This window comes from Aythya ferina (assembly GCF_964211825.1).
Source record: "Aythya ferina genome assembly, chromosome: 4".
NCBI classification, from domain to species: Eukaryota; Metazoa; Chordata; class Aves; order Anseriformes; family Anatidae; genus Aythya; species Aythya ferina.
In genome coordinates, this window is record NC_140300.1 from 31,437,919 (window position 1) to 31,453,365 (window position 15,447).

At 38.9% G+C, this 15,447-nt stretch overlaps 1 protein-coding gene across 5 annotated transcripts in view; it reads left to right on the forward strand.

Annotated features, from left to right (window-relative positions):
* Positions 1-14,960, forward strand: part of RASGEF1B (RasGEF domain family member 1B) — a 53,911-nt gene extending 38,951 nt beyond the window's left edge. For all 5 annotated transcript variants that reach the window (XM_084516750.1, XM_084516749.1, XM_084516748.1 and 2 more), the window contains exons 4-14: positions 425-562; positions 4,741-4,953; positions 5,052-5,126; positions 6,144-6,239; positions 6,539-6,641; positions 7,364-7,443; positions 8,740-8,835; positions 10,258-10,353; positions 11,571-11,694; positions 12,398-12,470; positions 13,590-14,960. In XM_084516750.1, coding sequence (XP_084372876.1) covers positions 425-562; positions 4,741-4,953; positions 5,052-5,126; positions 6,144-6,239; positions 6,539-6,641; positions 7,364-7,443; positions 8,740-8,835; positions 10,258-10,353; positions 11,571-11,694; positions 12,398-12,470; positions 13,590-13,614 — 1,119 coding nt within the window. In that variant the 3' untranslated portion in view covers positions 13,615-14,960. The remainder of the gene's footprint in view (positions 1-424; positions 563-4,740; positions 4,954-5,051; positions 5,127-6,143; positions 6,240-6,538; positions 6,642-7,363; positions 7,444-8,739; positions 8,836-10,257; positions 10,354-11,570; positions 11,695-12,397; positions 12,471-13,589) is intronic.
* Positions 14,961-15,447: the final 487 nt, after the last annotated feature.

A 15,447-nucleotide genomic window follows, 5' to 3' on the forward strand; every position in this document is an offset into this window, starting at 1 on the left:
AATTAACAAATGTGAATCATTACACCATTTTCTCACTCTAAGGTATTGTACGTGTGTAAGTGGTAACTGAAGCTTAACCCTTGGATAGTTGGCCATAAATTACAGAAACGCTAATTACAGAAACATTTTTGCACTGTGACACTCCTGATAATGAAGGCAAAACATTTACATATATGGATATATAGATTTTTTTTTTTCTTTTTCCTAAGGTTTTCCACTTACCTGGGACCTAATTTCCGTCCCAGTTAAGCCAATTGGCTCTGGCCTGTAATCCAATGCAGATTTAAGTTATGCTTAAAAAATTAACTGAGCTTCATACCCTTACAGTCCATGGTATCCTACAGAAAGGGATTATATTTCCTTTGGGTTAGCTGTGTGCTGTATTGCTCTTCCGTGTAATGCTCCTCCTTTCCATTTTCAATAGAACCGGATACGAAAAATTGCACCCAAAATCCTGCAGCTGTTGACTGAATGGACAGAGACGTTTCCTTATGATTTCCGAGATGAAAGAATGATGAGAAACTTAAAGGAGCTGGCGCAGAGAATAGCCAGCGGTGATGAGGTAAGTTGTCTGAGCACAAAGTTACTGTATAAAAAGGCAGTTCTTTAATACTTTGATATTGCATAGTTGTTGTTTTTGTTAATGACATGAAAGGGCTCTGGGCAATCAAACCAACTTATTAGGACAGTTCTTGAAGACAAAAGGTTCTGCCTGGTACCTAGGCCTAGGAAGAAACCTGGAAGCATGAAAAGATCCTCTCCCAAGCACAGGCGGAGTTTGCCCCATCTCTGAAACCATGAAATAATTGCGCATTGTGCAGACAACCACAACTTGGCTTGTTTTTTGTTCTTAATGGTTTTGCTTGGAAGAAGCCGGGTAAGACACTGGGAAGCCTTGCATATCTGAGAAATCCCCTGGTAATTTGTTTGATTTGTGTGAATAAGATTTGTGAGAATCTGGCTTCTGATGTTTATGTCAGTGGAAGAGAGATAGCAGGTTTGGGAAAAAGTTTTGAAAAGAAAATCATCAGGAAGAATCGTCTTGTGCTTTAAGCATTGGACACGGACTCAAAGAAAGCCTGTTGGATTCCTTCCTCTGAAAGCAGCACATGAGGAAGTCAGGAAGAATGGTCTTGTTCTAAGTGCCAGTTCTCAGGTGCAAGTAAAGTTTCAGGGAGGTCTTACAAAATATTTTGTTGCTTAATTGATGCTTGTCTTGTAAATACTGAAGTAAACTCAACCAAAATCCAAGGCTTATTCCCACTTAGTGGGAAGGCAGTTAACAAGGTTTCAATAAGCAGGTCATGTGTAGCTGGCATAATACTAAGATTGCAAAAGACATTGGAGTGGCATTTGGAAGAACTATAAACACAAAGACCAATTGCTAAATCGCATCATGCTTCTAGTCTTCCTCAGCTTGGGGTTACTTACATAAGCCTTTGAATAATGATATGGACAAGGCATAAAACAGCCTGTTAACGAGCTTTGGTAGGTAAGCTTTACTGGGAGGTGGTGTGAATGCTGCCAAAGGCCTGAAAAGACCTTGGGAGCCTATAAATAAGGGTGAAAAAGAACATACCTAAAATGAATTTAGGAGAGGAAATAAATTTCTGTGTTGTGAAAGGGAGGAGAAACAACAAAGGGGTGAAAGGAGTGAGATATGGTATGGAATATGAATTAAAAAAATCAAACTTGATGAGCAAACTTTGAATTGCTACAGGATATCTATAGGGGGCTTTGGATTGCGAACAGGCAGTAAGTTTGCTTTCACGGTGTGGGTGCTGGGAGACACCTTTCACTTTACAGTGCTCCTACAATATTGCTTTGCTCCTTAATACTCTTTTAAAAGGAAGATAGGGAACTGACATCCAGTTCAAGGAAAAGTTGTAAGATGTCAGACTCTCACCCACTTGAAAAAAAACACCCATTGGCATAAAAAGAGGGCGAGTTGTTTAGCCTCCAGAAAGTTGAGTTGATGGGAGCAAAAGCAGGGTGGAAAGAGCAACAGGGAAGGATTTTCTACAGTGAAGTTCCTGGCAGTACACAACATTTAAACAGTGAAATCATCTATAGAGGAGAAGGGCAGAAGTTGGACAAGCTCCTAGAAAATGATCCGTGGGGAGCAATCTTGCTCTGGCAGGGAGTTTCAGATCTTTCCTAGCTTCCATGCTAGACCTCCAAGTGACTTCAAGGTTTCCTTTAGACAGACAAAAGGAAAGCAAGCATGGCAGTAAATTGGCGTGCATTACTGTGAGCTGTGTGGAACAGCACATGGCAAATTCCTTGAGCCTGCTTTTCTGCAGATTGCTGGGTTGTGATTGTGTGAGTCATTACTTTGAAGGATACAAAAGAATCGGTGTTGTCTGTTCCTGTTCACTACATCTTTTACTTGTAGCTGCTTATTCCACTTTATGAATTACTGTGCTCCACTGGTGTTAAGAGCTATCAGTAAGGGTCCAGCTAAGACCATTCACCACATGAAGATACTTCTCCATCAAAAAAGTCTTTGGGATATTGAACCTTGATCTTTCATTTATTTATTTACTTTCCCCTCAATTTCATCCTATTCCTGCTACTTTTTCATTCTCTGTGTCCTAAGAGGTCACGCTCATGAAATATTTCCAGATATTGTTCTGGTCTCTATTATTGCTTAACTGACCTTTGTTTCAAGGTAAGTCTTCTGAAGCTCTTCATTATCAACCATTGCCTCCGGTCACCTGATTAGTTCCATGTAAACACTTATTGGTGTCTTTTCCTGTAAAAACATTTGATGCATGTATGCAGAGCCACACCAAAGCCATGTCCTGTATCCCAATCTCTTCTCATATGCAGCCCAACATTGTACCAAGCTCTCTTTTATTCCACTATGATATCATTTAGGGGGAGTGACTGTGGAAACTCATTTAGCATGTGATATTCCACATCTATCAGACAGTAATGACTTCCAGTCACAATCTGTACAGGACAGGCACCAAGAGGTGACCTTCGGGTGAAGTGTCCCATCGCTTTCTTCTGTGCTGTCCAAACCTCAGAGGTTTTTAAAATATAAATAAATGTCATCATTCTTACCTTTATTTGTGGCTACAAGACTTGCTAGGTGTGGTACAAATATAGAGGGATGTGTTTTTTTAAAAAAGGCCTTAAGAAAAAGACAGAATATGACTTAGGAAGATGTATCAATGATAATCTTGATCTTACAGCTCAAGTTGCTGCATCAATATAGGAGGTAACAGACAAGTTAATCATAAGGCATTCTAAGAAACTGACGTGTAAACTTGTTTTCCTATCAACTACAGGGAGAGAGGAGTGTGTAATTTTTTGGAGTGGAAATGAGAGTTTAGGGAGCAGGGTGCTACAGCCTAAGAGTTCAAGATATCTTGTTCTGTATGGTCATGCTAAACCAAGAGTTCAGGTAGCTTGGATTCGCATCTTCACCATTTTTTTTCCCTGTGTGGGTTGACAGAAAGAACAATTTCAGATGAGGTTTATTAGTTTTGCTTTTAAGATTGACCCACTAATTGTTTGGCAATTTCCACAATAAGCCAGAATACATCCAAAGTATTTCACATGCTTTTTCAATCTCGGTTGTTTACCAGCTGGGCAAGAAAATGCTTCATAAAGTTCTTTTAAATCAAATTTCAAAGAATTTGGAAGGGAAATAGGTCAGTGAGGCATTTTTGTGTATGTCATCTAGTGCCTATTTACTGAAGTGCACCACTTGAAATAATATTTGTGTCTTCATGAGGAGTGCGTTGATCCTTTTTTGAAAAGCTTAGGATCCCCCTGTTCTCTTCCCACACCATCCCTAAGTGAAAAACATTGCAGTGTGTATTTGTCTAGGAAATCAAAATATATAGAAACCAGAAGGCGATTATTTACCAAGTAACAAGCCAAGTTTAGCAGGGACCTCAAGAATGAGTTTGACCCAAAACAATGCTGTTGAATTTGGAAATCCATATAAGTGACAGATTCATTTATATGGACTAATACAAATTCATTAGAATGCAGGAAACATTCAGGCCTTTGACTGATCACACTGTGGTGGGCTGCCAGTAGGTGTTTTGGATGCTTATTTTTTCAACTACTTTTGTTTTCCATTAATATCTGTAGGCTGGTATCTGGAATTTGGAAAAGTGACCACCTGGGGGGCTGTTACAGAGTTGTGTCTACATAAGTCAAGTCCTGCTCTTATGCAAATTTGTTCTTCTGGTAAATTAAACAGGGCAACACGGAGAGGCCTGCAGGATGAAAGAAGGAAAGATGGCTTTATACTCTTCTCCTTTCTCTCAGATATACTGCACCTTTTAACTCTAACTTAGGTGAAGCTGGTCTTGTTTCATCCCAGAGTGAAGTAGGCCCTGTTATCATCACTAAATGACCGTATGTTGTTGGGGTTTATTTGCAGTCCTAAGCAGCAGAAGGGGGAGAATTTTCATTTCTTGTATTTTATCATGTGACCGGTACTTCATTTGATGCAGAAGATTCTGCATATTGTTCCTGTCGTAACTTGGCTAGTCAAATCACTGTTAAAGCCCTGAGACAATCAGTGCTTAAATGCTCATCTGGATTCCTTTTGTTCTGATGAAATGTCAGTATCAGATACTCACATACTAGCATGTGTCCTATGTTTGCAACAGGATTGTCAGGCGTCAGCATCATTCCGTTTTGCTGTCATGCAGCCTGTATATAGTATCCTCGCACATTTTAAGAATGTCTCCTAATTGTTTCATGTCATGACAGATGTATCGGAAGAACGTCCAGCAGCTCCTCCAGAACCTGCTTCGAAAGCTCGCAACTGTTAGCCAGTATGAGGAAGTACTTGCAAAAATTAATGCAACGTCCACAGATCGCCTCACGGTCTTAAAGACCAAGCCCCAGTCCATCCAGAGGGACATAATCACAGTCTGCAATGATCCCTACACATTAGCTCAGCAGCTTACACACATAGAGCTTGTGAGTTTTTATTTTTCCATTATGATTTCATCCTTCTCCTCCCTTTGATATGCACATTAACCTAGGATCTGACTTGATTGCTTGTGTGCTTTTTTTAGGAGAGACTTAATTATATTGGACCAGAAGAATTTGTCCAGGCATTTGTGCAAAAGGACCCTTTGGATAATGACAAGGTAATTAGAGATCTTGAGCAGCTCTGAAGTGTGGCATTTCACATCCTAGAGTTCAGGTGCCTATGAACTAGAAGTTCCAGCAAACAAATGAGAACCAGCAGAAGCAAACTGTAAAGTGAAAATGCTTCTGTACTCCTCTTAATAATTTTGTTTTACCAATGCTTTTTCTTTCTGGAGGAAATGTCCATGAGCTCCAGAACTCAGAAAACAAATTGAAATCAGTTTAACACATTTGCTATGTTTTCTGATTGAAACTAAGGGGAAACTTAATCCTCTGAATCTTTTCTTCCATCCACCTACGTAGTTAGTCTACAGCTGGAAAAAGCTGAGATTAACTTTGGCTTTTGCATTACTCATTTTTAACATCTGTTCTTCCTTTTACTAAACTCTTGAACTCTTTGCAGCAAACTGACAACTGGGGCAGTCTGTAGGTAGAGCGCACATCATGAAAAGCAGGCAGTGAGCTCTGTATCGACATAAAATGAAGGTTAAAGATGCTGTATTTTTTGCTAAGTGTGCTGGAGATACCTCTTTAGCTGCTGGATTCAAAATTACTTATGCTTTTTAAATTAACTGTGCTAAAGTTATGTAGTTAACACTAGAGTTACTATCCAACATAAAACTGATGAACAGAATAGGATGACCCAAGCTTATAATTTGTGTTTTTGTAAGACAGTCTCTCAAAGTTATTTTAATTTAATTTAATATTAAGCAGATATTTATCTTTGATTACTTGCACAAATCTATCCTAATTCCCCAAAGCATGCTGGTGGGATTAAGAGCAGGTGATGGATTCTGCATGGCTGCTTGAGTGCTTTACTGAGCCAACAGCTCAGGAGGAAATGATGCATATCCAGATACAATCACTGCTGCTTTACTTCTAAGGTTTTGTTTGAGGGCAATTGAGTTGATCATGGTTACTTGACAGGGTCTCGAGATGGCAAGGCAGAAAGCCAAAAGGTCCATCTTAGGGAAAAGGTGAAGATTACAGTAAAAATTGCTCTTTTTCTTCTGCAGAGCTGCTACGGAGATCGAAAGAAGACCCGTAATCTGGAAGCCTATGTAGAATGGTTCAACAGGCTCAGTTACTTGGTTGCAACAGAAATCTGTATGGTAAGCAAGGACTTAATCTGCTAAAAGGTTTTGCTTTGTCTAGTTGTCAAAACCATGGAGCCTTTTTAGGTTTGGTGTCCCTTCAGTATGCCCTTGGACTTTCCATTCTCTCAGCTCCACGTTTATTCACGTGTGTCTGAAGAGGAAATAGGTTGCATGTTTTTAGCATTGTACTTGTGCATCCGCATTGTTCATGTGACAAAGGGGTGATGTTATACTTCATTAGTTCTTTCTTTTGGGGATGCGTTAGAGCTCTCTGTTTCCAGCTGAAAATAATGCTCCACTGTCATCTTTTGCAGCCTGTGAAGAAGAAGCACAGAGCAAGAGTGATAGAATATTTCATTGATGTGGCACGGGAATGTTTTAACATCGGCAACTTTAACTCCTTAATGGCTATTATTTGTAAGTATGCATCTTGAGATGTTTAGTCCCTGTTTGAATCTGGATAAATGAATTGTGGTGCTTCATAGGGAACTCTACAGCGATGTGCAGTTGGGAGGGGAAATGGCAGAGAATTGCTAGATGTTTTTGTAGTATTACATATGTAAGAAATTAATTACTTTCTAGTGCACATCACAGAAAAAGCTGTTTTCCCTGTAACTCTTCAGAGATCTAAATCTCTGCTTTTTGAAACAAGTTCCAGTGCTAAGTTGGAATAGACACTCCTCCTGAAATATGGAGGATTGATGACTTCTATTATTTCTACAGCACCATAAATATCCTATCAGTTAAAAAATTTCACACTTTTATATCAGATGGGAAAATATTGGGAATATTTATAGAAATGATAAAATTTCCCAGATACCGTAGCTTTCCATTACATTTGTAAAAGGTGGTGTTAAGACAACTCAATTGACTTTTTTATTCCACATTCACGTTTATCAAGACCACATGAACTTATAGCATGGTATTTTTTGAGAGATTTTTCTGTAAAAGATGTTGATTTTTGTTTCCAATGTTTTTTTACCACTGGAATTTCAAGAAAACAGTAAGTCTGACTTTAGAGTATCTCTGCTGAAAACATTTGTTATTGTTAATAGCTCCTTTGCTCTAGAAATACTTAACAGCTTTAGGCACCTCAAAGATTTCTGAATGCTCAAACAATTTCTCTCTCTTACATCCAGCTGGCATGAACATGAGTCCTGTCTCTCGATTAAAGAAAACATGGGCAAAAGTGAAGACAGCCAAGTTTGATATTCTTGAGGTAAGTTTGACCAGTACTGGACACGTGGCTGTTAATAGCATGCTACTTTAAGCAACTTTGAAGTGCAAATATGGCTGCTTTCTGACACATTTAATTTAGTGTGTGTGTGTGTGTGTGTGTGTATATATATATATATATATATATATATATTCGTGGGCATTCCGGAAGGTGTAATAAGAATGTTTCAGTTATCTTGTGCTCTTTCAACTGGGAAGAAGGACATTGAAGCAACTGTCTTGTTACTTTTAAAAAAACACCCCCGAAACGGCAGTATTGTGATTAAGAAAAAAGAGTAGGTAACGTCTTGAGAGGCAGATATATTCAAAAAGGTCGGTGTGGATTCACCTAATGCAGTTCTACCTTTGAAAATGCAGTGTAGCTGTAAGGCAGCTGCCTTGTTCATTCAGAGAAATTTATCTTGAATTGATTGATTGCCAATTACTTCCAGGTAGTAGATGCCTTTGGCAAAGATCATGTAAGTGCAGTAATACAAGAATTTGTGATCTACCCAACAGATTATTTACCAACAAGTTAATTAGCTTGGTCTACATGGCAATCGGTTAACTCAGTCTATAAGTAATACAGAGACAATGCAATGTTCTGGTCATGACGCAAACATGGAATGCTTATTACTATCATCCAGAGATTTGACTCGGGCTATGACAACAGATTAAAACTGGACAGTTGTAGCCACCTCACACTTGCTTCCCCCACCCTTGGGTGGGAGATAGCCTTCCTTGTGTCAAGGGGTGGCTGCAAAGCTCTTAATCAGCTCTTAATATCACAGTCCTATTTAATTCAAACCTATTATGCAGGCTGGGCTTTGCTGGTTAAGGGCATTTCGTGAGCAATGCGGTCATCCTGGTTACTGACAGCTTTAGCTGCCTGATCTTACTCTGCCACAGCAGCCAAGTCAGCTCTGAGAAATCTGCATACATAGGAGGAGTAGAATATTAGTGTCAAGACCCACTGTTGTCTTAATTCATGATTTTGGCTTTTGAGTTAAAGCTGAAGCTATTTTATTGGTGAAGAGGGAAATAAAAGGTCCTTAGTGCCTGCCTTTGCTTTCCTGCCCCTGACTTTCATTGTGATGAGCGAACATTTTTTAAATCGCGTTTCTGTTCTGATTGAAAGAACAGATAAAGAGATGCCACAGTCCTTTAAAAGGCTGTGTTTGTGGTGCTCTTACACAGACCTCTTGCTTTTTAAAATAGTTGCTCAAGTGAAAAAGTGTTGTGTGTGGTGATGACGCTGGCTCTCTGGAGCTCATTATTTACATTTCTTCATGCTTTGTAGCATCAGATGGACCCTTCCAGCAATTTTTATAATTACCGGACTGCTCTGCGTGGAGCCGCTCAGAGGTCCCTGACAGCTCATAGCAACAGAGAGAAGGTATGTTTGCAAATGACTTGGAAGTGGGCAGAAAAGAAATAAGCTTGTTAAGTCACATGGTAAGCTTTTGTCTGGGGAGTCTGATTTTCAACAGTTCTACCTCAGTGGTTTTTTTTGTTTGTTTGTTTGTTTTTGTTTTTTTTTTTTGAAATAAAATCTCAAAACGGAATCCCTCACTATTCAGAATGTCTAAATACTACCTGTGAGCTAGCACCTAGATAAATGCAATATTTGAGGAAACCAGGTGGATCAAGAAAATGACTCTTTGTCACAGCGGTCTGCTGAAATCCAGTCTTGTTTGGTACCGGCTGAAAGTTGCAAACATGTAGTATTTCAGTATTTGTTCGATGAGCATTAAATATACTTTGGAGTTTTAGTGGAAAAGGTGAGCTGAATCAGGTAGTAGTGAGATACAGTGGGTTAAAATCCCCCTTTGCAGATTTCTGGAATGACTGCAAATTATGCATTAACAGAGGTGGCATCTTTCTTTACTTTTAAAAATAATTAGCTTCTAAGAAGTAAGGTGGATTTGGTCGCACATTCATGCAGAGTCTCGGTTGTAGTTCATGTGGAAAGGAGCCAAATAGCTTCCTAGCTGCCATCCACTTAGGAGCTGTTGTTCGTCAACTGCTTACAACATTAGCACTTTGTGCTGTGTTTAATAAACCTGATCTTGGTGCTCATCAAATAATTTAAACTACCAGGCAGCATGAAGCAATTCCATGTGCAGACTGCTTGTCTATACTGATGTTATGCACATGTAAATAAAATGTTTGTTTGTTTTTTTCTCTGAGTCCTAAGGATCTGTTTGCACAGCATTCAAAACATCGGAAGTTTAAATGTTGATTTTTTTTTTAATTTTTTTTTTTTTGAGAGAGAAAAGTGAATTTTAAGACTTCAAAGAAAGAACTTTTATGTATTGAAATATTGCAGCCAAGTCTCGCTTGGAATTTGTGGTGTGGTGATATTTGTTTTGTGCTCGGTTGCAACAAGGATGTGCAGCTACGCAAATTTTTGTAGGATGCAAGTTGAAATGCAGTTATTTTCAGAATGTAAGCATGTTCCAGCATTCTCCAAAGGCAAATACTTGGATTTGTTCAGTCAGCAGGAAGTGTTCTGTTTTGAACCAGTCTGTGGTAAGGATCAATTTCTTGCTTGAGCTCACAGAATCGTAGATCAAAAGTCATTTATTTAAGTGGGCTTATAGTTCCAAACTTTGCCATATTGTTCTTTAGCTTAGATCTCCCCTCTTTTACCAGACAAGTCTCTGTCAAAAGGGATAGCTGCATTCTGAAGAGATACCCTGCAGGAATTTGGGAATTTTGTTTACCTTTTCTACCACCTGACTTCAGTTAATTGTTCTCTATAAAGCAGTATATTTTGATTCAGTACAGACTCAGAATATTCTTGTTCTTTCCTCAGATCGTGATACCTTTCTTCAGCCTCTTGATCAAAGATATTTACTTCCTCAATGAGGGCTGTGCCAATCGTCTTCCAAATGGTCACGTCAATTTTGAAGTAAGTAGAGCAGTGTGGCAGTGAGTGGGGTATTTATATAGCCTCAGCCCCTTCAGCAGAAGGCTGAAGGCAGACTACGATTCAGCTTCCACTGGATTCTAGGAAAGCAAAACTAGACTGTAATTTGAATATATCTGTTACTTTCACAGGAGTTGAGAGGTAGTCAGGAAAATGCAGTTTTGCTGAAGTTGGAGTGTTTATAGGAACTTATTCAACAGTCACAGTTTTTAGTGGGAAAAGTCAAACTTCTTCCCAGTGCTCAAATTCATCTAAACATTTCAATTCACATGCTTATTATGCCTATCCAAAAATTATACAATTTAGTATTTTGGGTCTTCTTTTCAAAGTCCAAATGTAAAAGTTAGGTCCATCCTTTGTCAAGATACACATACAGTAATTTTGTGCATGACAGTTAAAGATCATCTCTGAAGAAATGTGTGACAGAGCAGCAGTGAAGAAGTTCTGGGTCCCTTTTGGGAGTTCTTCTGCCTTTGAATTTACACTTACCCAATCATTTGTTTTCTTGTGCTTAATGTTTTAAAGAAGCTTGGGTCACTCGCACAAAATTACAGTAATTTCACTTCTTGTAATCAGCCTCAACTAGCCTGGTTCTAAAATTAGACAATGTTTATAATCTGGAATACCCTTTTTCACAAAGAAGTCAAGTGCCCTTGAGACATGTTAAACTTCTCTTAAAAGAGCTTGTCAATGAGTGACATCAACACACTACATGGGGAATTTTTATTTTTGGCATAAACTTCCAGCAAGAAAAATGAATGTTTCAGATCGATTAACTTAAAAAATGGAACATCTGGATTTCCAAATGTCAGTATGAAGCATCTGGAGACTTGATGTGAAAATTACTAAATGCTTCACTGTGAAACAGACAAACAATAAGCATCATCAAACTTAAAAGTTAGGCACAGAACTATTACCAGCTCCTTGAAAAGAAATCGAGTGCAAATCATGATCTACTATTTATATTCATGATTAACACCAATTTCACCATGGTGGAGGAGTGGAAAGTCATCCCAGGTTGAAGTAGAAACACAAAAGTTAGAAGCAGAGTTGTTCAGTCATGTTCAGTACTAGTTTAAAAGCTGGGAAGTTCCCAAGCCTGGGGCTTGAAACCCAGGGCTCTCTCTCTTTCAAAAATGTTCAGGTAATTAGTACTCTCCAATATAGCATCTGTTTTGTTTCCTGTTCTACTCTGGCAGAAATTTTGGGAATTAGCAAAACAAGTCAGTGAATTTATGACATGGAAACAAGTGGAGTGTCCATTTGAAAGGGATCGGAAGATTCTGCAGTATTTGCTCACCATCCCAGTCTTCAGTGATGATGGTAAGGAGCTCTGGACTTTGTGCAGGTCGGGTGTCACTGACTATTGCTTGTCTCTGTACATGTTAACTCATTGCTTCTTCCCATTAAAAGACTGACCCGAAATATCTTTGTCTGAGAAGTTAAAAAAAAAAAAAAAAAAAAAAAAAAACTATTAAAAAAAAAAAAAAAGCTTCTCCCTTACGAATGAGTGGGAAAATAAGATTTTTCACATGACGTGCATGCGGCCTAGGAAATTCAACTTTGTCCTTTTCTCTAAAAAATGAATTAAATAAATGAAAAAAAATAATGATTTGGATATGTGGTCCCTGTAAATATCATCTGAAGTGTGTATATATATGGACTTTCAGGACACTTAAAAGGGTGCTGCTTGAGAAAGAAAACTGGGACTTGGCTGGTTTCTTGTAAAGCACCATTGCCCTGGGCTCACTTTTTCCTTCTGAGTGCTTTCTTCCACTCTCATGCTTTTCAGTTTCCAATAGTTGTTTTTCCCCTTCAGGGTAGTCTTTGTTCTCATACACTTTTTGTTAGTATTGTCTGTATGTAATTATAAGCAAAATGCTGTACTTTCTAATGGGAATCTGGAGCCCTCATCTGAGGGATGGATAATATAAGCCTGCTTCAATTAACTTCCATCCATTTTCCAGGGAGAGCACACTTTAAAATGCCAGTAGGTTTAACGTATTGTATTTGCTTGTGATTGCAGCACTTTACTTGGCTTCTTACGAGAGTGAAAGTCCTGAGAATCACATTGAAAAGGACAGATGGAAGACTCTAAGGTTTGTGTCAAAGGTTACTCGCATCAAATAAAGAGAATAGGATATGGAGCTAGCATCAAATAGTTAAAAACAAATGGCATGCTGTATGTTTCAACAGATGGGGCACAGCATCTGTATAAATCCCCCTTTCACTCTGCGACTCTTAGAAAAATGAGCACAGTCTTTTTATCTGTAGCCCTCTCAAGCCTTCTCTCCCTTAGGGGATTGGTATTAAAGTCAGTAATTGTGTATATTAATTTCTTACGTTATTCAGTGTAGGAAAAACACATTCTAAACTTCAAAGAAATCTGTACTTCCTCACAAGTACTACAGAGCACTCTGGTTTCAAGCAGACATTTCTGGAGCCACTCCATCCCTTTCTGCACGTAGGTTTTCAGATAGGTTTACACAATGATCATTCTGTGTCGAATGTATTCATGAAACCAGGTAACGATTTATTAGAATCCAGTCTGGGGAAAAAGGAATTGCAGCAAATGCTGGCTTTCCTTTCACTGCTGGCTGAACATAGCCGAGTCAATTCTTTCATTTTATTAATTATGGAAAGATACAGGAACTATTACAGCACTGGTTTAGCTTCTGCTTTGCCAATTAACTTATTAAAAAAAAAAAAAAAAAAAAAAGGGGGAATTTATGGCAGCACAGAAACCTCATCAGGTACTTAGATGGAGACTTAGAATTAAATAGGTATAGATCTGTGTTTTCACCCATAAACCACACCTCCACGTCAGTTTTTAAACTATCATTATCCCAAGGAACTGACCATTAGGCAGTTGTTCTTGTCACAGTTTCTGGCAGTTGGTGCAGTAAAACCTGGAGGCATCCATGAATATAACACCCCAATTCTCCTGATCCACTCTGGGAGGCAGCTGTGCACTACAACCATGGGGTTTTTTCCTGGGATATCATGAGGGGATGTAAGAGTTACATTTGACTGGTCCCAGTGAATTTGGGGAGGGAAGGAAAACGGAGAATTACAATTAGTGTATGGTCACTCCGGCCCAGTGCATCCCACACAGAGGCGAGATGGACAGAGAAAGACTCGGGGATGGATCTGTGGTAAAGCTAACTGAGACGACATACATAATGGTTCTCTTCTGTACATTTCCCTCTTTGTTTCAGGTCAACACTTCTGGGCAGAGTCTAATGCACGAGATGGCTGCTGTTTCTGCTGTTGCTACGTTTCGTGGCTCGTTGAGGGGCATGGCGTGGTTTATTTCTTTGTGTACTGAGCAGCGTTCAAGGTGATGAAAACTGCAGTCAGTTGAAACACCTTGTCAACAAAGATGAGACAAGTTAACTCAAGAACAAACAGGCAGCTTCTCACATCAGACAGATGAAATTAAATCACAGCCCACTCTTGGCTTAACTATTGATTGAAGACAGCGCTGGCAGAACCCTTTGAAGAACTTAGATGCCGCCTATGAATCATTTCACACCTGGATGAAGTATTTTTCCCCCTCCCTATGCTGGAGCTAGCTGCTATGAGGACTCTGCAGAGTTAATACTGGATTATGGAGGGGAAAAAATTACCATTCCTTTCAGTGAAATCCAGGTTTGCATCGAAGAACTTCATTCCTAATAAGCTGAATATAGCACGAACTCAGCCTGACTGGGATTGCTAACAAGGGAAAGGACTGGACACAACATATTGGCTGCTGGGGAGGGAGAGTTTCTCCCCGCCACTGTAACGGTGGCTATTTTTTTTTTCTTTATCCATTATGTTTTTGAGTTGGCTGCTGGCAGACAAACTCATTATTAAGTTATTTAAAAAATATAAAGTAATAAAATTAAGGCTGTGGTAGAAAACACACCTGGTAGAAAAATATAGTAGCTCTGTAGCTTGGACTATTTTACAACTTCTAGAGAGCTTTTTTTTTTTTTCTTTCTTTCAGTTGTTTACAACTAACCACTACATGCTACAGACATTCTTATTTTTACTATGCTGTTTTGTTACTCTTATTTTCCATACTTGACCTTCTTATATTAGGTTGAACAAGCAGACTTTTCTAGAATGGTCTTTGAGAAACTGATGTACAAGCTATGTTAAAATATGAAAGTATGTTTTTAAATCATTTTTATAATAGCTTTTTTGAAAGGGTAACAATGGAGAACACAATCCAGTATGACAGAAATAACAAGATGCCAAAAAGGAAAAGAAAAAAAAAAAAGAGGCTTCTCAACTACATCTGTGAACAAAGCAGTCTCCCTTTGTTTGCTTTATGGATTATAGTTATGACTGTGAAGTAGTTCACTGTGTTACACACCTAATAAGTTTGTAGTAGCTCTAAATACTTAGCCACTCTATTTATCCTAGGAAGAACCTGATGAGGAAAAAAAGAAACTGTAGCTGTAGATCACCCTGGATGTGAAATCACTAAGCAAAGGCACATACTTGGGAAAACAGGTATTTGCAATTATCCTGCCACTGTTACTTTGAAAAAAAAAAAATGCAAAGAAATAAGAATAAAGATATCTATTTGTTGCACTGTATCTCTTGAGTTTTCAGGTAAACTGGTATTTAATTTCTGATCATCCTTTTTCAGGCAAGTGTTTAATTTCTGAGTTCCGTAAGAACATGCTGAAGTAGCCTTAATCAATAAGAATAATGAGAATACATACTGTCCTTAACTACTGCCTGTTTGCTGGAAACAAGGTGCTGGAAATCAGTGAGTTGCATATTCCGTGGGCTCCAGCTATGGGAGTGCCTCAAACCCTGACGTTGCAGAAGGATTCCTCTCCTCTTCTCCCATTCAGTGAGTTAAGGTGAAGGAGAAAGAAGAGACCAGGTCTTTGAAAGGAGACTTTCTGCAGTTCACAGATTTGCATCCCAGCTTCTGTCAGGTGAGGGCCTTCCAACCTTTCCCTCTACAGCATTCCCCATTGTCGAGGCTTACAGGTAGGACTTAGTTGATGTACAGTGCTGACAAAAATGGTGTATTCCTCCTCTACATCTCCTGAAAATAGGCTGATATCATCA